The 24,040-nt window shown below is 40.5% G+C and overlaps 1 protein-coding gene across 3 annotated transcripts in view; it reads right to left on the minus strand.

Moving 5' to 3' along the window:
- The window catches only part of necab2 (N-terminal EF-hand calcium binding protein 2), a 360,801-nt gene that overhangs the window by 139,407 nt on the left and 197,354 nt on the right, over positions 1-24,040 (minus strand). For all 3 annotated transcript variants that reach the window (XM_061969871.2, XM_061969869.2, XM_061969872.2), the window contains exons 6-7: positions 10,696-10,832; positions 10,446-10,570 (exon numbers count right to left, since the gene is read on the minus strand). In XM_061969871.2, the coding sequence (XP_061825855.1) occupies positions 10,446-10,570; positions 10,696-10,832 (262 nt within the window). The remainder of the gene's footprint in view (positions 1-10,445; positions 10,571-10,695; positions 10,833-24,040) is intronic.

Raw genomic sequence — 24,040 nt, forward strand, 5'->3', positions numbered from 1 at the left:
ACCCATAGGGTTCAATATGATGTGGGTCCACCTTTTGCAGCTATTACAGCTTCAACTCTTCTGGGAAGGCTGTCCACAAGGTTGCGGGGTGTGTTCATAGGAATTTTCGACCATTCTTCCAAAAGCGCATTGGTGAGGTCACACACTGATGTTGGTCGAGAAAGCCTGGCTCTCAGTCTCCGTTCTAATTCATCCCAAAGGTGTTCTATGGGGTTCAGGTCAGGACTCTGTGCAGGCTAGTCAAGTTCACCCACACCAGACTCTGTCATCCATGTCTTTAGGGACCTTGCTTTGTGCACTGATGCACAGTCATGTTGGAAGAGGAAGGGACCCGCTCCAAACTGTTCCCACAAGTATGGGAGCATGGAATTGTCCAAAATGTTTTAGTATTCTGGAGTATTTAAAATTCCTTTCACTGGAACTAAAGGGCCGAGCCCAACTCCTGAAAAATAACCCCGCACCATAGTTCCTCCTCCACTAAATTTCACACTCGGCATAATGCAGTCCATAATGTACCGTTCTCCTGGCAACCTCCAAACCTAGACTCGTCCATCAGATTGCCAGATGGAAAAGCGTGATTCATCATTCCAGAGAACGCTTCTCCACTGCTCTAGAGTCCAGTGGCGATGTGCTTTACACCACTGCATCCGACCTTTTGCATTGGACTTGGTGATGTATGGCTTAGATGCAGATACTCGGCCATGGAAACCCATTCCATGAAGCTCTCTACGTACTGTACGTGGGCTAATTGGAAGGTCACATGAAGTCGCAACTGACTGTGCAGAAAGACTTTACACTATGCGCTTCAGCATCCGCTGACCCCTCTCTGTCAGTTTACGTGGCCTACCACTTGGTGGCTGAGTTGCTGTTGTTCCCAAACTCTTCCATTTTCTTATAACAAAGAATATTTAGGAGCGAAGAAATTTCACGACTGGATTTGTTGCACAGGTGGCATCGTATGACAGTTCCACGCTGGAAATCACTAAGCTCCTGAGAGCGGCCCATTCTTTCACAAATGTTTGTAGAAACAGTCTCCATGCCTAAGTGCTTGATTTTATACACCTGTGGCCGGGCCAAGTGATTAGGACACCTGATTCTGATCATTTGGATGGGTGGCCAAATACTTTTGGCTATATAGTGTAGTTTGAAATATATAAATGTTATTACTTCTTACATTTTATTGAGATGGTTTGCCATACATGAGACAATAACACCAAAATTGATTTGGCTTCAAGGGGTTTTCCGTAACTTTTACTCTGTATTATTAATCGTCAATTTATATGCCTATATGACAACATGGCCAATTGAGGTCAAAGATCGAATTGTTATTTATTTTAAGGGCCCAAATGTGATGTTAGTAAAAACATTGTCAATATTCAAGGATTTCCGTTAATTGTGTGGATATTTTGGCCAAAATACCAGAGGAGGCTGGGGTCAAAGGTCATGTAAGTGTATTTTACCATCGTGTATCAACATTTTATAATTTTCCCCGCTGATAATCAATTATTGCTTTTTGAGGACCCACACACTTTTTCCTACACCAGTTCTATCTATATTTACTTCATCCCTCTACCTTCCATTTATTATGACGAGGTATGAATTAATTTGTCATTCATATGGGACACATTGCTTTTAGAAGTTTCTTTAAGAGTGTTATGTCATGGCTATTTCAAGAATAATAATAATAATAATAATAACTGGGATTTATATAGCGCTTTTCTAAGTACCCAAAGTCGCGTTACATGTAGAACCCCTCAATCATTCACACCTGGTGGTGTTAAGCTACTTTCATAGCCACAGCTGCCCTGGGGTAGACTGACGGAAGCGAACCACAGCAACATCACTTCCACATCAACGTCCAAGACACCCAATAATAAAACATGATTTATAGAAACTATTATGTCCCAGCCCCACAAAATACTGTTCAGCAAAACCTTTGCGAATATAACTTGTGTTGTGCACTTACTGTAAGTCTGTGTTAAGATGGGCCAGCCTCGCAATATTGTGCTAAAGTGAGCATATCGCCACAGTGTTCGGGACCTCAGTTTATTCAGATGACCTCACATGACATTGTTTTAGTGCAGTGTTTCTTCATGATGAAGAGTAGGTGATGTTGAAAGACTATAGGTTGAACAACTTGTTTGTACTGATCACTCACTGGATCAATGACAGCGTTGATAAAAACCGCTGAACATTCGCAACATAGACAGACATTTACACCTCCCGCTGCCTCAGCAGAGCTACCAACAGTATCAAAGACAGCTCCCACCCTGGCTTTGACCTGTTTGACCTGCTGTCCTCAAGAAGGCGCTACAGCAGGCCTGGGCAATTATTTTACTCGGGGGGGGGGGCAGATTTAGATAAAAAAAGTGTGTCTAGGGGACAGGTATATCTATTTTTAGGAACACTAATACAAAACCTCACAATAATGATTGAAAGCTAGAAACGTTATGACAGACCGCCTTAAAAAACGGAATGGAATGTGACATTTTTTTTACTGAATGAGACACCCAGAATGTACATGAAAATAAAGAATGAGGGATTTACGATATTAACTATGAAGGATAAAACACTGAATATTGACAACATATTTTACAATCAAGCGAAACACAGCCAAAATGCAACAAACATAGTGAAATATGAACGCGAAGGGTAAAAAAACCCCAAAAAACACCTACAATCTGAGATATCTCATAGAACCCAAATTAACTAATTAGATGACTATAGTAACTAATTAGATGACCATAGTAACTAGTATATCATGCAGATTCCAAGCATTGAAAGTATAGTTCAGGGGTCGGCAACCTTTACCAGTCAAAGAGCCATTTTGACCAGTTTCACAAATCAAAGAAATCTTTTGAAATTTTAAAATGAAATGACACTGCATACAAAGTATTTTTTTTTGCTTTGTGCTATGTATAAACCAGGGGTCTCGAGTTTTGTATGAATGGCGCTTGACAGTGTCATACTTGTCAACCTCCCGATTTTTCCAGCATACTACGAAATTCAGGGCAACTATTCTCTCGAACGTGCCGTGATGGTACAGCATTTAGCGCCCACTACATCCAACGTGCCGGCCCAGCCACACGTGGTATGGGACTTCAACTTGCTCACGTAAATGACAGCAAGGCATACTTGGTCAACAACCACACAGGTTACACTGACGGTGGCGGTATAAACGTTAACACTTTTACTAAGATGCGCCACACTGTGAACCCACATCAAACAAGAATGACAAACACATTTCGGGAGAACATCCGCACCGTAACACAACATAAACACAACAGAACAAATACCCAGAATCCCATGCAGCCTTGACTCTTCCGGGCTACATTATACACCACTGCTACCAAACCCCGCCCACCTCAACCGACGCACGGAGGGGGGGTGGGGGGGTGGGGGTGATGTGTGGGGGAGCAGGGTTGGGGTGGGGGCGGGGTTTGGTGGTAGCAGGGGTGTATAATGTAGCCCGAAAGAGTCAGGGCTGCATGGGATTCTGGATATTTGTTCTGTTGTGTTTATGTTGTGTTAAGGTGCAGATGTTCTCCCGAAATGTGTTTGTCATTCTTGTTTGGTTTTGGTTCAAAGTGTGGCACATTATTAGTAAGAGTGTTAAAGTTGTTTTATATGGCCACCGTCAGTGTAACCTGTGTGGCTGTTGACCAAGTATGCTTGCTGTCACTTATGTGTGCAAGTAGAAGATGCATACAACAAAAGGCTGGGCTTGCACGCTGTTTGTACAGATTGTAGAGGGTGCTGAATGCTGTACCATCATGGCACGCCCTTATTATTATTGTTAGGGTATAAATCGGAGAATATTAATCCTGGGAGTTTTCTGCGAGAGGCACTGAAATCTGGAAATCTCCCGGGAAAATTGGGAGGGTCGGCAAGTATGCAGCTGAGCCGCATCAGAGTGATCAAAGAGCCGCATGCGGCTACGGAGCCGCGGGTTGCCGACCCTTGGTATAGTTGAACACTTACTGTCATTAGAAAACATCACTGCACATCATAATGGCAGCTACACTTTCCATCTTAAACATCTAAAACAATTATTTGGGAGTGTCCAGCGGGCTAGATTGAAAAGCATGTGGCCCCCGGGCCTTAATTTGCCCAGGTCTGCACTACAGGGTCATCAGGTCTAAAACAAACAGATTCAAGAACAGTTTTTTCCCTAAAGCCATAACCACGGTGAACTCTCATAGGCACTGATTTTATAGTTTAGCACCTCTCTGTGTGCAGTTTTTATTTTCCACCCACAGTCTGAATGCTTCTGTATATATGTATATAGTATAATATTTAAACAACACATTCAAAACATTTGTTCTCAGGACTGGACTGTGCACCTTACCTCCTTTTGCACTATTTTTTCTTTTCTTTTCTTCCTATGTTTTGCATATTTATAGACTGTTGCACTGATACTGGAGTGGCTTTTAATCTCATTGTACCTGTGTATAGTGACAATAAAAGGCATTCTATTCTATGTCAGCCAACATTAACACGCTAACAGAAAGAAAGAAAACCGATCTAATTTTGTTTGATAAAATGGTAAAAACATAGTTGAAAACATTCAATGGGAAGGTGAAGAAGAAAATGCAATTCGGTTTCAGTTGTATAATAAATAGAAAATGGATTGATGGATGGAAAATTGCAGATATATAAGTGGATATATTGCAATAATATTGTTTGATGATTTTAGCTTTTAGCACCATCTTGAAACAATATAGTATTAGAAAACAAAAACAAAAATTAATATAGAAATGTGCGCTGAAAAGTATGTTCATTTTTATTCATTGCTCACATGTTATGGAAGCCCAAGTTGCTTTGATAGTATCCTATCGCTTGTCTCTACCTTGGCACTCCAGTGTGGGGTTCAGGTTTGGCGAGTTTGATGGCCAGTCAAGCAGAATAACAACATGGTCATCGAACCAGCATTTGGTGCTCTTGGCAGTATAGGCAGGAGCCAAGTTCTGCTGGAACATTAAATCCACATCTCCAGAAAGCCGAGGGCAGCGTTAAATGCTCTATAACTTTCTGGTAATCAGCTGTGTTTACTTTAGGGTTCAGAAAACACAGTAGACCAACACCAGCAGATAACATGACTGTGTACATTTTACACTGGACGTCAAGGATCTTGGATTGTGTGCATTACTGCGATGAGGGGCGACTTGTCCAGGGTGTACCCCGCCTTCCGCCCGATTGTAGCTGAGATAGGCTCCAGCGCCCCCGCGACCTCAAAGGGAATAAGCGGTAGAAAATGGATGGATGGATGGACCACTCTTCCTCCAGACTCTAGGTTCTTGGGTTTAAAAATGAAGTGCAAACCTCCTGAAAAGAGGACTTTGGACCACTGAGCAATGTGCACTTATTTTGTTCCTTAGCCCTGGAAATATGTTTCTAACTTTTTGATTTGCCATTTGTAGCCAAATTCCTTGATACATCTGTGTGTGATGGTTCTTGATGCACCTACTCCAGGGTCAGTTCACTTTTGGTGAAGTTCCCCCAAATACTTGAAGGGTTTGGCTTGACAAGGCTGTGGTTATCCCCGTTGTATTACTTTTCCCTTCCACTCAACTTGTTATTTAATATGCATATGCAGCACTCTGTAAACAGCCAGCTTGCTTAGCAATAATGTGGCTTACCTTCGTTGTGAAGGGTATAAATAACTGTCTTCTAGACAACTGTCAAGTCAGCAGTCATCCCCGTGATTGTATCGGCTAGTAAAACGGACTACAGGCTCGAGGAAGCCTTTTAAGGTAATTAGCTAATTAGAATGGTTTACAACAGGGGTGTCCAAACTACAGCACGCAAGCCAAATGTGGCCCGCTGGCATCTTCAATTTGTCCCATGAGACGGCACAAGTTCAATAAACAACTTGACCAGGAGCGGTGAAACCATATCATATGCAAATGTCCAGTATTCTGATTGCTGTCATTTTATCACCTTCTGGTCGCCAAAGAAAGTATCTCTGCCATTCATTTTGTGCTTTCCAGTTTATGAAGTACAGCATTTACATATATGACCGAATCCAAACAACCTTCCATAGTCACGATGCAGAAAAAAAATCAACCAGTACAAAAATTCAACCAACATGGTCACACATAACACAACCTGCTCATTGAACGTTGTGGATATTTTACAAAATGTCCAATCAATATGAATAAATCAAAATGACACCCATCCATTAAAAGTTTTGATGGGAAAATGTAAAACACTCTCTCCACACTAATCCATGTTCGACGCTTTTTAGCTGCTTAATATTTCTGATTAAATAAAAAACCTTAAGGAGGTTGTAACGGAAGCAAACTTTCACATACTCTTAATAACCAATCATACTAATTAATAATTATATATTCATTATATTATTATAACAATATGTACTCACATATGTATAGGCTTTCTATATATACCCACATATATATAAATGATAAATAAATGATAAATGGGTTGTACTTGTATAGCGCTTTTCTACCTTCAAGGTACTCAAAGCGCTTTGACACTACTTCCACATTTACCCATTCACACACACATTCACACACTGATGGAGGGAGCTGCCATGCAAGGCGCTAACCAGCACCCATCAGGAGCAAGGGTGAAGTGTCTTGCTCAGGACACAACGGACATGACGAGGTTGGTACTAGGTGGGGATTGAACCAGGGACCCTCGGGTCGCGCACGGCCATTCTTCCACTGCGCCACGCCGTCCCTATACACATATATACATACAGTACATATACATACATATATACACAGTGTATATATATATACACAGTGTATATATATATATATATATATATACATATATATATATATATACATACACACACAGTATATATATATATATATATATATATATATATATACATATATATATATATACATACACACACAGTATATATATATATATATATATATATATATATATAAATAAATGTATACAATATTAAACTTGGTCGCGGAGGGTGTGTCAGTCGATTGCCAGCCAGGCAGAAAAAAAATACACCTAAAAATGGAGCTATCATTTATCTTTACTAAGACGTCACTTTCATCACTTGATTGACATTCATGGCACTCAAAGAAATTATGGGATGACGCTGGCTTAGTACTAAGAAAAAAACGACCGGCAGGAAGGCGAGAAACACTTTTTATTCCAACAGACTCTTGCCACAAACCTGCTGTCAAAAGCCTAAAGACCGACCGCATAGTTCCTGTCTTCACAATAAAAGCGCTGCTCTATCCTGCCACAAGCTAGTAAGCTACGGAGTTTGGCGTCAATGTTTTTCTTGTAAAAAACGAGTACGGAAGCTGGACAAATAGGATGCCAAAAACAGAAAGGAGGACATTTTTTCTCCTCCACAATGTAAATTTGAAAATGTGGAAGTTCTCAGCACTTCTGTGAATCCTGTCTGATCCCAATCAATGCAAGTCATCAGAATAAGGCCATACACCAACTTATATTCTTGTCTTCATGAAAGAAAGGAATCTATATGTGTTAAACATGCTTGAATTTTAATTTATGTTAACAAAAAAGCAGCTTACTGTATAGCTGGCTTGAGCCTCTATTGTTTACAAGTTGTCAAAGCAGTAGTGCAGTAAATGTATGAACATGATATGGAATATAAAAATATTTTATTGTGATGATGTAATGCACAAATCAAGCTGAATCCTTGAATCCACATGTTCTGTTTGAGCCTGTGTAAGCTTTCTCAACATTATATCCATTCCTAGTCAAATCAATCAAAACTGTATTAATATAGCTCTTTTCGTACAGAGCATATTAGCTAATGCTAACGACACTCCCTTGATTACATTACGATAGCACATACAAATATGCATGAAAACACTCCTACAGACAACACGAATTGGACGGTTTAGTAATTATAAACCGTTTTAGTTGTATTGCCAAACTTACAAACGATGCTTGGAATAATGAATGAAGAATCCATACAAGTAGAAATGCTATGTACGGCCAGAAGACAAAACAGCACTTTTACTTCCGGTTGAAAGCAATAAAATGGAAGGAGACTGCAGCACCTGCAGTAAGCAAACTCGTCCAAAAGATGGCACCACAGCACAAACAATAACACACCCTTTTAGTGTAGTTGCTTTTTTTTGACAACTATTTGCATTATAACGTCGGCAACAAAAATCCATAAAAAGGCTGCACCGTTTTATAAGTAACAAGGTTTAATGTGTAGGAAAAAAAATAGTGGCTTATAGTCTGGAATTTAAGGTATGTATCACCAGCGTAACTGTGGAAACTGATGCTGTGTCTTGTGATGATGTCATTAAGAGGCAACATGTAAAGATTAAAAAGAATGTGACCTAAAGCTAGCTTTGGGGAACACGACACATTATTACCTTGATTATTACCTTGACTTAGAGAACCAGTATCCTGTGCAGTGGAAATGTGTGTTTTGTATAACAGATGTGTTTTTTTTCTTAAAGGGGAACATTATCACCAGACCTATGTACACGTCAATATATACCTTGATGTTGCAGAAAAAAGACCATATATTTTTTTAACCGATTTCCGAACTCTAAATGGGTGAATTTTGGCGAATTAAACGCCTTTCTAATATTCGCTCTCGGAGCGATGACGTCACAACGTGGCGTCACATCGGGAAGTATTCCGCCATTTTCTCAAACACCGAGTCAAATCAGCTCTGTTATTTTCCGTTTTTTCGACTGTTTTCCGTACCTTGGAGACATCATGCCTCGTTGGTGTGTTGTCGGAGGGTGTAACAACACGAACAGGGACGGATTCAAGTTGCACCAGTGGCCCAAAGATGCGAAAGTGGCAAGAAATTGGACGTTTGTTCCGCACACTTTACCGACGAAAGCTATGCTATGACAGAGATGGCAAGAATGTGTGGATATCCTGCGACACTCAAAGCAGATGCATTTCCAACGATAAAGTCAAAGAAATCTGCCGCCAGAGTGTGTGAGCAATTCAGGGACAAAGGACCTTGGTAGCACGGCAAGCAATGGCGGCAGTTTGTTCCCGCAGACGAGCGAGCTAAACCCCCTATCGACCCTAGCTTCCCTGGCCTGCTAACATCAACTCCAAAACTGGACAGATCAGCTTTCAGGAAAAGAGCGCGGATGAGGGTATGTCTACAGAATATATTAATTGATGAAAATTGGGCTGTCTGCACTCTCAAAGTGCATGTTGTTGCCAAATGTATTTCATATGCTGTAAACCTAGTTCATAGTTGTTAGTTTCCTTTAATGCCAAACAAACACATACCAATCGTTGGTTAAAAGGCGATCGCCGAATTCGTCCTCACTGGCTGTCGTGTCGTTTTCGTCGGTTTCGCTTGCGTACGGTTCAAACCGATATGGCTCCATAGCTTCAGTTTCTTCTTCAATTTCGTTTTCGCTACCTGCCTCCACACTACAACCATCCGTTTCAATACATTCGTAATCTGTTGAATCGTTTAGCCGCTGAAATCCGAGTCTGACTTCGCTATATCTTGCTGTTCTTTTCGCCATGTTTGTTTGTGTTGGCATCACTGTGTGGCGTCACAGGAAAATGGAAGGGTGGTTAAAATCAGGTACTTGGAAGCTTTTTTTAGGGATATTGCGTGATGGGTACAATTTTGAAAAAAACTTCGAAAAATATAATAAGCCACTGGGAACTGATTTTTAATGGTTTAAACAATTCTGAAATTGTGATAATGTTCCCCTTTAAAATGTCTAACTCTGACAAAAGTAATAGACCAAAAACAAAAGTAGTCAACTGCAGAAGACACTGGTTCCCGGGAGGATAGGTCATCTCAGGATGTGTCAGCAATATTAGAAAGTGTCAGTAGTCTGTATTTGTTAACGGAAAAGGGACAAACAGAACTGCCCTTTAACATCTTCTTAACCCAAGCACTCGATATTGTGAGGATTATTTTCCTTTCTGCCTTCCATTGCTCACCTCATACGTCAAGTCACCAACCAGCAGAGTTTTACACAATTAATCACAAACAGTCAAGCAAACAAGCGGACAACACGGACCGACGGCGGTAAATGTGAGGGACAGGTTGGAAAGACCAAGGGCTCCCCCTGGCCAGCTGGCCCTCTTTGTCAGAAACTTTCTAAAAGGCAACAACATCAGAAAAAGCCACCAAGCACTAAAAGTCAACAAAATATTGATACATCGTTAGTGATGTATCTTGGTTATGTTTTTTATCAGTCATAATAATTTGATGATGTAATGTCCTCGGACATAGCTTAGAGCATACATTTTTTTGCATCTGAGTTAAGTGGATGATAAACTGCTGGCCGTCAGTTGAGCATCTACATGCTAATGATTGTTGGTGTGAAGGTAATCACACGAGCACATGATGGATGACTTCGCCCATGAAATATCAGGAGCTGGTGTGTGCACACGTGTGTGTGCGTGGATGTGTGTGTGTGTGTGTGTGTGTGTGTGTGTGTGTGTGTGTGTGTGTGTGGCACCTGAGGCAGTGTTGATGGTCCTGACAGCTCCCCTGGCACTGATTTTGTTGTTTGGCGGATAATCAGGGACAACGTTGTCATGACACTTCTCTGACACCCGAGGACTTGTCTTGGCAGGAGTATGACTGAAACGGAATGGAAATAACTGATTTCACCAGCTTCACCCATCAGTCTGAAAAGTCTTCATCGCTACCCTTAAACAATATTAATCACACACGTTGATTACATGCGCACTGTGCTGCCAGCTTACCCGGACTGGCGGTGTTGCTCGTCAATGGCGTCCACAGCACTTTCCACAGAGTTCAAAAGAGACTGGATCTGATTGGCTGACTCCTTCAGTAGGAAACGGGTCACGAACTGCTCCACGTTTGTTCCTCTCTCATAAACCTGGTGACAAAGAAGCATGGATATGGTTGTGTTATATTTACTATTTTGTGACTGATTTAATATGACAGTGGTTTAATGACAACATTTTTGCATTGTTCTAGGGGTGTCTTAACCTGACTCTCGCCAGGTCCTTGTCGTTCGCTGAGCTCCACACAAGAATCTGGGAGTTCTCAATAGATGTATTTCATCTACAAAATAATCATTGTATGTGATTGGATAAACCACTCGCGAACAAGACTCCGAGGTACTTGAACTTGTTCACGAGTGAGGGAAGAGTGGATCGTGAGATTGACAGGCGGATCGGTGTGGCGTCTTCAGTAATGCGGACGCTGTATCGATCCGTTGTGGTGAACAAGGAGCTGAGCCGGAAGGCAAAGCTCTCAATTTACCGGTCGATCTACGTTCCCATCCTCACCTATGGTCATGAGCTTTGGGTTATGACCAAAAGGACAAGATCACGGGTACAAGCGGCCGAAATGAGTTTCCTCCGCCGGGTGGCGGGGCTCTCCCTTAGAGATAGGGTGAGAAGCTCTGCCATCCGGGAGGAGCTCAAACTAAAGCCGCTGCTCCTCCACATCGAGAGGAGCCAGATGAGGTGGTTCGGGCATCTGGTCAGGATGCCACCCGAACGCCTCCCTAGGGAGGTGTTTCGGGCACGTCCAACCGGTAAGAGGCCACGGAGAAGACCCAGGACACGTTGGGAAGACTATGTCTCCCGGCTGGCCTGGGAACGCCTCAGGATCCCCTGGGAGGAGCTGGACGAAATGGCTGGGGAGAGGGAAGTCTGGGCTTCCTTGCTTAGGCTGTTGCCCCCGCGACCCGACCTCGGATAAGCGAAAGAAGATGGATGGATGGATGGATGGATGGATAAACCACTTATCCGTTATCCTGAATGACGTGCTACTTCAACCACTCACATCAAAATCAGCCCGTGACGCTGATTAGAGCGGCGCTGGGAAATCCAAACCCGGTCGGAAGAAGAGCCAAAACATCCTTGCCACCAATAAATGCCTTCAAAACCGTTCTCTGTTCATCTTTTAAATAATTAATATTCAATCGATGTAGCAAAACTGTTGCAATAGCAGAATCAACGACTCCTTGCTCCGTGCCGCCATTGTTGTTTGAATCAAACAGTCCGTTCGGCGCTACGTCACATCTATGAAATCCTGCCCGGCGAACCTGATTGGTTCATTATTTTTTCTGGAAGGAGTTTGCAATGCCTTCTAGGCCAGACCCTTGTGTTGAGCTCAGCGAACTACAATGGTCTGGCGAGAGTCAGGTTAAGGGTGTCTTAGAATAGTCGACGAATTGATTCAGAAGAGCCTGATTTGACTATTTTAATAGAACCGTTGGACTTTGAATCTGCCTCCTCTCGCCGGGCGAGGGAGGCAAGTTGTGGATGGATGTTCTGAGATCAGAGATGCGAGGCCTGTTGGAACCATTGCCACTGAAAGAAAACCCGCCATCGGCCCTGGTGGGACTACCCCAGAGGTGTAGCTTCGATCAGTTCACTCTGGGAGGAGACCTCCAACACTCTTCCACTCTGGCAACACTAGTGATACTGTCAGGAGGTGTTGGTGACGAACCCCAAGATGCAGAGATGGCAGGTTTGATGCAGAAAAACATGATTTTGATGTCAAAAACGCAGGGAAAAACACAAACCAGGCGACAGGATACCAGGAAAGCAGGCAACAGGATTCCAGGAAAACTGGAGACAGCAAACAGTCTACATCATACAATCCTCAAGCACTGACTGGAGGGTGAGGCAGGTATAAATAGTAGCCTGATTGGCAATTGCCACAAGGTGTGCCAGGCTGCCAATCAGGAACAGGTGAGGGAAACGAGCGCTCAGGGAGATGTGCAGGAAATAGAACCAAAGTAAGAGCGCTGACAGGAAATAAAACACAAACAGAGGAAAAACCAAAACATAACCAAACTGCCTGACAGATACGTTTGCAAGGTCACATACGGATACCTTATTTTGACCCTTTGACTTCCTCTGATAGTCAAATTGAATTGTCTTCTTGGCGTTCTGATAGAACCGAAGCTACTATTAACTTGGGGAACACATAATATAACACGTAGTACAGAGTAGGCAGAAATGTCACATGTTACATTTTTAAACATCTATTGACAGTCAAAGCATGATTAGTATAATCTACAAAATGTTTCATTAATACGCCAACGTGATCCATCGGGGGAGGGGGGGTACTTCTACCTGAATAAATGCTTCTGATACTCTGTAACCCTCTCTATTAATTAATGAAATGTAATATTGAGCCTACTAATCATTATGTAATTGAGAACTCGACCAGAACATTTTATAAAATAATTTACACAATATTTCAGCCAGCCTCATATTCTGCCACTGATGTATTTATTTTGGTACAAATATCACAGAATAAAATTACAAAACATCTCTGACAAAGCATGATCGTAATGTAAGACATTTTTATTTTGTTAATGTCAGGGATTCCCCTAAATTGCCAAAATACCTCTGGTTGTGGGGGCGTGGTCGATATGACATCATCGTATGATTTGCTATGATGCATATATTCTTTAAAAAGGCAAAAAAATTTGAATATACATTTAAACAAATATATTATTATTAAGTATAGTATTAGCATATACATATTTTTCTTACATAACATTGTTTTGTTCTGTTTTTAAATTGTTGCTGCTTATTGTACAATGTACTTTGTGAAGAAAGTTTTTTTTCTTTTTTTAAGAGAGATTTCTCTAATCCTTTTAGTTACCGTACTCTTTCTTTTATAAAAAGAACTGGCTACAAGTCCATTTTTGGAGTTATTAGCGACTGTACTCGTGTTTAAAGACTCTGTTTAGATACGTCTGTCGCGCCATGTCCCTGACGAAAAGTGAGCCGCAGATAGCCTGACGTCACACTTGCTTCGTGTTGCTGGCAGCCTTTCCCTCATTAAATGCCACCAGTGTCATCTTAAATTGTGAAGATGGCTATATCTCAAATATATTTAAATTACGTCTTTTTCTGGCCAAATTTTCGGTGCATCATTAGTCCATAGTGCGCAAATGATAAACGATATATAGCCATTCATACTGTAACTAACTACCTGCTGGTTTTAATTTGTATGTTAGTGTGTTATGGTGGTCATTTTTCCCAAGATCTGTGAACACACCGTGTCGGCGGAGACTGAACAAGTGTTGTGTGTCTAGGAGTGAAGCACGGAGGTAGACGTGTGTGCACGGAGGAAATACTTGTTGGAATTGTCATAAAATTGGCAATAAAAGATAAAAAGAAAGTCAAACTATGTTAGTTTTCTTCTGGACGCTACAATACATTATATTACTTAAATTTGTTAGGTGTGGCGGGTAATATGAAGCCGTACATTCAGGAGAAATTCTAAATGTAGTTAAACAGGATGTATATTTTGAAGCCAGAAACGTGTGTGATTGTTTTGAGAAAGTGTCTTGACATGTCGGATCGACTGTTTGCAATAAAAAAAAGTCTCTTTTTGATATCTTGCCGACCGTCTTTCATTTCTGTTGCACTTTTACGTCATCCATCCATTTTCTACCGCTTGTCCCTTTTGGGTCGCGGGGGGTGCTGTAGCCTATCTCAGCTGCATTCAGGCGGAAGGCGGGGTACACCCTGGACAAGTCGCCACCTCATCACAGGGCCAACACAGATAGACAGACAACATTCACACACTAGGGTCAATTTAGTGTTGCCAATCAACCTATCCCCAGGTGCATGTCTTTGGAGGTGGGAGGAAGCCGGAGTACCCGGAGGGAACCCACGCAGTCACGGAGAGAACATGCAAACTCCATACAGAAAGATTCCGAGCCCGGGATTGAACTCAGGACTACTCAGGACCTTCGTATTGTGAGGCACATGCACTAACCCCTGTGTCACCGTGCTGCCCCTTTTATGTCATCTTACTTACTAAATCAGTCAGTAACAATCTAAATGTTTTGTTATAACTGCACCTTAACTGTAATCTGAACATGGAAGTGAAGCACCACCCACCTCTGAACCACGCACGCAGCAGGTGTTTGCTGCAAGGATGTCGTCTCTTCTCCCGGTGTAAAATAGTCCTTGCTTGTCGGGAGAACAACTTGCCATGGTTTTGAGCCCAATATTTACATAAGGTAGACTTTCTTGTATCCATTTCTGCTTGCTTTTGGCTTATCAGTTGCAAGTGAACTGCAGCCAAGTTCCCCCGCTACGCCATGGCTCGAGAGTCAGAATGGAAGTGTTCGCATTAATCGACCGTTAAAAAGATTATTGCCGTTATTGAAATTTATAGTTATTGCGTTAACTTTGACATCCCCTAATATACATACATATATATATATATATATATATATATATATATATATATATATATATATATATATATATATACACAGTATGTATATACATACATATATATATATATATATATATATATATATATACAGTATGTATATACATACATATATACATATATATATACATATATATATATATATATATATATATATATATACAGTATGTATATACATACATACATATATATATATATATATATATATATATATATATATATATATATATATATATATATATATATACATACATACATACATACATACATATATATATATATATATATATATATGTATGTATATACTGTATAGAAGATGTCCGATAATGGCTTTTTTGCCGATATCCGATGTGCCGATATTGTCCAACTCTTAATTACCGATACCGATATCAACCGATACCGATATATACAGTCGTGGAATTAACAAATTATTATGCCTAATTTTGTTGTGATGCTCTGCTGGATGCATTAAACAATGTAACTTTATCATTAATTGATTAACGTGGACCTCGACTTAAACAAGTTGAAAAACTTATTCGGGTGTTACCATTTAGTGGTCAATTGTACCCCGCCTTCCGCCCGATTGTAGCTGAGATAGGCTCCAGCACCCCCCGCGACCCCGAAAGGGATAAGCGGTAGGAAATGGATGGATGGATGGATGTACGGAATATGTGCTGTACTGTGAAATCTACTAATACAAGTTTCAATCAATCAATCAAAAACAAGGTTTTCCAAAATAAGATAACTTCAAACCCAGTTATGGAAAAAAGTGCCAACATGGCACTGCCATATTTAGTATTGAAGTCACAAAGTGCATTATTTTTTTTAACATGCCTCAAAACATCAGCTTGGAACATAGGACATGCTCTTCCTGAGATAATCCTAATACTCACTACAACTATGGTAAATGCTATACTTTGACTTTCACAAAGTGCATAATTTTTTATTTTTTTTAAACATGCCTCAAAGCATACTTGCCAACCTTGAGATCTCCGAATTCGGAAGATGGGGGAGGGGAATGGCGGGGTTGAGGTGGGGGGATGGGGAGGATGGCGGGGTTGAGGTGGGGGGTTGGTGGTAGCGGGGGGTGTATATTGTAGCGTCCCGGAAGAGTTAGTGCTGCAAGGGGTTCTGTTGTGTTTTATGTTGTGTTACGGTGCTGTTTGTCATTCTTGTTTGGTGTGGGTTCACAGTGTGGCGCATATTTGTAACAGTGTTAAAGTTGTTTATACGGCCACCCTCAGTGTGACCTGTATGGCTGTTGATCAAGTATGCATTGCATTCACTTATGTGTGTGTAAAAGCCGCATATATCATGTGACTGGGCCGGCACGCTGTTTGTATGGACGACAGGTTGTAGAGGACGCTAGAGGCAGTGCCTTTAAGGTACACCCCCAATAATGTTATCCGGGTAGAAATCGAGAGAAATTTGGGAGAATGGTTGCCTCGGGAGATTTTCGGGAGGGGCACTGAAATTCGGGAGTCTCCCGGGAAAATCGGGAGGTTGGAACCGATACCGATAATTTCTGATATTACATTTTAAAGCATTTATCAGCCGATATTATCGGACATCTCTAATACTGTATATATATATAATAATTTAATGAATTTAAATGAACATACCTTGAGTTGAGGGATTTTCTCAGCATTTTTAGGTAAGATTATGAAAATATTTATTAATAACTGACATAATTGCTATTTTTTCTAAATTGCTTGACAGCCATAGTTTAGATTAGATTGAATAGGAATAAGGCAATGTAAATGTGTTGCACTTGTACTGTATGTTAGAATAATGCAAATTAAATGATTTGTACATTACTGTTTAATATGTTTGGTTATCAAGACATGAAATAAGAAACACTGAAATGCAGTTCACACATGTTAAATCTGTTACAACCACACATGGGAATGTCACTATCAGCTGCAGGCCATAATTGACTACATTTGCACTCCAGAGAGCAGAGTCAAGCAGTCATGTCAGCTTTACTGTCAGAAGTCACAGTGCAGTGATTCAGTAAGACAATTAAGGTTCCTGTGCAGTCAGCCATTCTCCACTGCTCTCTAATCAAAGACAAATGTTCCCAAGAGAGGCACAAATGCACAGACCACGTTGACTTCCATTATCTCAGCTGATGGCTTTTGCAAAAAGGGGGTACAAAAAAAATGTGCGCATCCAAACACACAAACATACAAACATAAGGTGATGTCTGGAAAAGTCACTTATAATTGTGCAGCTTTTACCAGCGTTATGCACAAGATGCAATTAGACAGCCAAAGGAAATTAAATCATAAGATTTAAGTGCAGTTCACTGCTGACATATGACTACCACACAATAATTAGACTCCCCAAAAGCAACACCCGTCAGAACCAACACATCTTTAGGATGATTGCATATCTGCTTGTTTAATTGAGGTAATTATAATTAAATTCCAAATCTATTGTGAGGAATTCATCATAAAATGAAACGTATAACTTATTCTTGGAGCAGACTCCCATTATTGTGCTTTTCTCTGATTATATAAGTCAAGAGCTCGGCTTGAAAAAAGTAAACAAGTAATTCATTTGGGAATAGCAGTAAAGATGAACATATTTTAATAAATAGTTTTATAAATCAGAAAAGGCTTGATAGAAGTCTGCTTTTTTCAGCAGGTGAGACAGACAAACTAAAACATTTCATATTGCCTTGTGTTTGCTTAGGTCAAAGTAATGCCCGTGGGTCCTATTTCTAGAACAGACATATCAGACAGATCCCCCAGATAATGCTCTTTTGAATGAGGACCTTTCGGTTCCAATTAATTTCATCCAGGAAGCATTTGGCCATGTATTTATATAACCTTGGAAAATGTACCTCCATCAATCACACATCATGAGACAGGAAATGGGGCATGGTTGGTTTTGTTGATGTGTATTAGCATTAATGTTCAGTTTATTGGGGAATATCCATGTGAATGGTTGTTTGTCTACAAGTGTTGGTGACCAATTTAAGTTTTGTCACATGTTCTGCAGATGAGCATGACCAAAAGATGTGGGTCGGTCATAGCTCACTGAAGTAAGCAATCAGGGCTTGTAACGGCAACAAACATACAAAACCCGTGAAGTTGGCACGTTGTGTAAATCATAAATAAAAGCAGAATACAATGATTTGCAAATCCTTTTCAACCTATATTCAAATGAATAGACTGCAAATACAAGATACTTAATGTTTGAAGGCATTAATAAATCATGTTATTGTCCGAATACCTTTATAACTGATAACGGTAGTTCAGCCGGGATATGCTCATTTCAAAATTTGATTTACAGCCCCGAAATATTGTTATTGTTTTCATTTCCATGCCTGCCTTCCACAGTTTGACCAATTAAAAAGTCTGTGAGTGTGTCACATCCAGGTTGCCAGTTACGCACCGGCCTTTACGTCGAGCTCCTGCCACTGGTAAAGTTACTAAACATGTCGGACCTTAGTAAATCTAAAAGGCGTCGTTACGAGTCTCAACTTATTCATGACAATGCCAGGAACAAAATGAGGATTTGTATCGGGGATGCCTTTGAAAGATGGAGACAATTGAAGGCGGATAAATTTTTTTTTCATCTGATGCCATAGGTAAGTCAGGCATTTATGTTTTCTAATTACTTGTAATAAATGGAAATGGACATTTCGTACTATATTGTCCAATACAGTCTATGATCTTGTCTAACAAAGCTAGTATGTTCGTGCAACGAATGTTTAGGAGCGAAGCACCATCACACTAGTGTCGCTTAGCATACTAATGATGACTTGATAAGTAATTAGTGCATATGGCACCTTTAAGGCAGCCACTCACCCTGTTTCATCCATACGTACGCACCAGGAACATGTACACACATACAAAGGTAGTCCATGAGAAGCAACTAACAATTTGCAGTTATGTTTTTACAAACCCTGTTTCCATATGAGTTGGGAAATTGTGTTAGATGTAAATATAAACGGAATACAATGATTTGCAAATCCTTTTCAACCCATATTCAATTGAATGCACTACAAAGACAAGATATTTGATGTTCAAACTCATAAACTTTATTTTTTTTTTGCAAATAATAATTAACTTAGAATTTCATGGCTGTAACACGTGCCAAAGTAGTTGGGAAAGGGCATGTTCACCACTGTGTTACATGGCCTTTCCTTTTAACAACACTCAGTAAACATTTGGGAACTGAGGAGACACCTTTTTTAAGCTTCTCAGGTGGAATTCTTTCCCATTCTTGCTTGATGTACAGCTTAAGTTGTTCAACAGTCCGAGGGTCTCCGTTGTGGTATTTTAGGCTTCATAATGCGCCACACATTTTCAATGGGAGACAGGTCTGGACTACAAACAGGCCAGTCTAGTACCCGCACTATTTTACTATGAAGCCACGTTGATGTAACACGTGGCTTGGCATTGTCTTGCTGAAATAAGCAGGGGCGTCCATGGTAACGTTGCTTGGATGGCAACATATGTTGCTCCAAAACCTGTATGTACCTTTCAGCATTAATGGCGCCTTCACAGATGTGTAAGTTACCCATGTCTTGGGCACTAATACACCCCCATACCATCACACAAGCTGGCTTTTTAACTTTGCACCTATAACAATCCGGATGGTTCTTTTCCTCTTTGGTCCGGAGGACACGACGTCCACAGTTTCCAAAAACAATTTTAAATGTGGACTCGTCAGACCACAGAACACTTTTCCACTTTGTATCAGTCCATCTTAGATGAGCTCAGGCCCAGCGAAGCCGACGGCGTTTCTGGGTGTTGTTGATAAACGGTTTTCGCCTTGCATGGGAGACTTTTAACTTGCACTTACAGATGTAGTGACCAACTGTAGTTACTGACAGTGGGTTTCTGAAGTGTTCCTGAGCCCATGTGGTGATATCCTTTACACACTGATGTCGCTTGTTGATGCAGTACAGCCTGAGGGATCGAAGGTCACGGGCTTAGCTGCTTACGTGCAGTGATTTCTCCAGATTCTCTGAACCCTTTGATGATATTACGGACCGTAGATGGAGAAATCCCTAAATTCCTTGCAATAGCTGGTTGAGAAAGGTTTTTCTTAAACTGTTCAACAATTTGCTCACGCATTTGTTGACAAAGTGGTGACCCTCGCCCCATCCTTGTTTGTGAATGACTGAGCATTTCATGGAATCTACTTTTATGCCCAATCATGGCACCCACCTGTTCCTAATTTGCCTGTTCACCTGTGGGATGTTCCAAATAAGTGTTTGATGAGCATTCCTCAACTTTATCAGTATTTATTGCAACCTTTCTCAACTTCTTTGTCACGTGTTGCTGGCATCAAATTCTAAAGTTAATGATTATTTGCACAAAAAAAACATGTGTATGCACGTACAACACTTAAGACCTTCAGTATATCAGTATGTGGAATTAAATTATGGAATGGATTAAGCAAAGCAATCAAACAATGTACTAATATGATCCACTTCAAGAAACTCTTCAAACTTAAAGTGTTTACAAAGTACAAAGAAGAAGAACCATGATAAACATTCTGAATTTATTTAACTCATCCATTCTTTCATTCTTTCACTCACAAAATAATCTTACTTATCTCAACATATGAAATGTAACTTACTTCACCAATTATTATTTATTTACTTATTTTATTGTGATTACTTATGGAGTATATTGTGAATAAATTGAGAACAGGAAGTGAACAAAAGTTTTAGCAACTGTTATGTAAAAGAAAAGGGGTAGGATTAAATAAACTCTGCTTCTTCCTACTCCTTTTCGAACATGTTGAAAAGAGAAACTGGAGATTGTGATGTATCATGTTGTATACTTGCATGTTCGAAATAAACTCAAACTCAACTCAACTAAAAAAAAAATGTTTATCAGTTTGAACATCAAATATGTTGTCTTTGTAGCATATTCAACTGAATATGGGTTGAAAATGATTTGCAAATCATTGTATTCCGTTTATATTTACATCTAACACAATTTCCCAACTTATATGGAAACGGGGTTTGTATAATACAATATACATTCAATGACAGCTAATGCTGACTATCCAAATCGCTATTATTAGCTAACAACACCAAAAGGTAATGCGCGTACACATGTCACGTATGTACGTAGTTCTGGCATTATGTTCCAGATGCCATAAGAGGGCGAGATATATAGTGTTCAAAATAATAATAGTCACTAGCAAGATAAATCAATGTTTTTATTAGAATTTCAACTTCTACACGGCAAGTAAGTTACGAGAGGGTTTAGTAAATGTATAGAACACCAACAGACTGAACAGGCATGACGTGCATGCTGCTGATTCTATGAAACATAATCATTTACTGAACGGTGCTAGTAAAAAAAAAATAGCAGCGCTGAGTAAAATTTGTGAGGTCATTGACTATGTGAAAAAAATATGTGTTAAACAGGTGGCCCTTATTTAAGGATCAAGGCAACTGACGCTGCATATGCTGGCTGTGCATTTGTCCTTGAAGAACAGAGCAAAACAGGTCGTTCAAGATGTTCAGATGCAGAGCGTTTTTTGATTAAAAAAACTGTGTCTAAGAGAGGAGAACCTTTAAAGTGCAAAAAATGATAGGCTGAATAACCAAAACGGCCAAGGCTCAGCCACTGACTAGCTCCAGGAGGATCAAAGACGAGCTAAGATTGCCTGTGAGTATTTTAACATTCAGACGATGTCTGTGTGGTGCCAAACTACCAGCAAGAAGCCCCCGCAAAGTCCCATTGTTAAAAAAAATACATGTGCTAAAGCAGTTAACATTTTCCAAAGAACACATTAACTGGCCTAAACAATGGCATACTATTTTGTGGACTGATGAGAGTAAGACTGTTCTTTTTGGGTCTATGGGCCACAGACAGTTTGTCAGACGGCCTGCAAACACTGAATTCAAGCCACAGTACACAGTGAAACATGGTGGTGCAAGCATCATGATATGAGGTTGTTTCTCGTACTACGGTGATGGTCCTATTTATCGCATACCAGGGATCATAGATCAATTTTGAGTACATTAGAATACTGGAAGAAGTCATGTTTCCGTATGCTGAAGAGGTAATGCCATGGAAATGGGTGTTTCAACAAGACAATGACACCAACACACCAGCAAGCGAACAAAATCATGGTTCTAGACAAACGGAATTTAAGTAATGGAGTGGCCATCACAATCTCTGGACCTTAATTCCATAGAAAACTTGTGGGCTGACAAAAATGCTGTTCATGAGGCAAAACCAAGAAATGAAGAGGAATTGTGAAACATAGTGCAATTGTCCTCGGTTACAATACCTGTTGACCGGTACCAGAAGCTGGTCGACTCCATGTACCACAGATGTGAAGCAGTTATCAGAAGCCGTGGTTACGCAACTAAATATTAGTTTATGATTCTCAGGGAAACTTGGAAAGTTATATATACACACACACACAAAGTACAAACCCTAAATATAAACGGAATACAATGATTTGCAAATCCTTTTCAACCCATATTCAATTGAATGCACTACAAAGACAAGATATTTGATGTTCAAACTCATAAACTTTATTTTTTTTTTGCAAATAATAATTAACTTAGAATTTCATGGCTGCAACACATGCCAAAGTAGTTGGGAAAGGGCATGTTCACCACTGTGTTACATCACCTTTTCTTTTAACAACACTCAGTAAACAATTGGGAACTGAGGAGACACATTTTTTAAGCTTCTCAGGTGGAATTCTTTCCCATTCTTGCTTGATGTACAGCTTAAGTTGTTCAACATTCCAGGGGTCTCTGTTGTGGTATTTTAGGCTTCATAATGCGCCACACATTTTCAATGGGAGACAGGTCTGGACTACAGGCAGGCCAGTCTCGTACCCGCACTCTTTTACTATGAAGCCACGTTGATGTAACACGTGGCTTGGCATTGACTTGCTGAAATAAGCAGGGGCGTCCATGGTAACGTTGCTTGGATGGCAACACATGTTGCCCCAAAACCTGTATGTACCTTTCAGCATTAATGGCGCCTTCACATATGTGTAAGTTACCCATGTCTTGGGCACTAATACACCCCCATACCATCACAGATGCTGGCTTTTCAACTTTGCGCCTATAACAATCCGGATGGTTCTTTTCCTCTTTGGTCCGGAGGACACGATGTCCAGTTTCCAAAAACAATTTGAAATGTGGACTCGTCAGACCACAGAACACTTTTCCACTTTGTATCAGTCCATCTAAGATGAGCTCAGGCCCAGCGAAGCCGACGGCATTTCTGGGTGTTGTTGATAAACGGTTTTCGCCTTGCATAGGAGAGTTTTAACTTGCACTTACAGATGTAGCGACCAACTGTAGTTACTGACAGTGGGTTTCTGAAGTGTTCCTGAGCCCATGTGGTGATATCCTTTACACACTGATGTCGCTTGTTGATGCAGTACAGCCTGAGGGATCGAAGATCACGGGCTTAGCTGCTTAGGTGCAGTGATTTCTCCAGATTCTCAGAACCCTTTGATGATATTACGGACCGTAGATGGTGAAATTCCTAAATTCCTTGCAATAGCTGGTTGAGAAAGTTTTTTCTTAAACTGTTCAACAATTTGCTCACGCATTTGTGACCCTCGCCACACCCTTGTTTGTGAATGACTGAGCATTTCATGGAATCTACTTTTATACCCAATCATGGCACCCACCTGTTCCCAATGTGCCTGTTCACCTGTGGGATGTTCCAAATAAGTGTTTGATGAGCATTCCTCAACTTTATCAGTATTTATTGCCACCTTTCCCAACTTCTTTGTCACGTGTTGCTGGCATCAAATTCTAAAGTTAATGATTATTTGCAAAAAAAAAAATGTTTATCAGTTTGAACATCAAATATGTTGTCTTTGTAGCATATTCAACTGAATATA

This window comes from Nerophis lumbriciformis, linkage group LG10, assembly GCF_033978685.3.
Source record: "Nerophis lumbriciformis linkage group LG10, RoL_Nlum_v2.1, whole genome shotgun sequence".
Lineage (NCBI taxonomy): Eukaryota > Metazoa > Chordata > Actinopteri > Syngnathiformes > Syngnathidae > Nerophis > Nerophis lumbriciformis.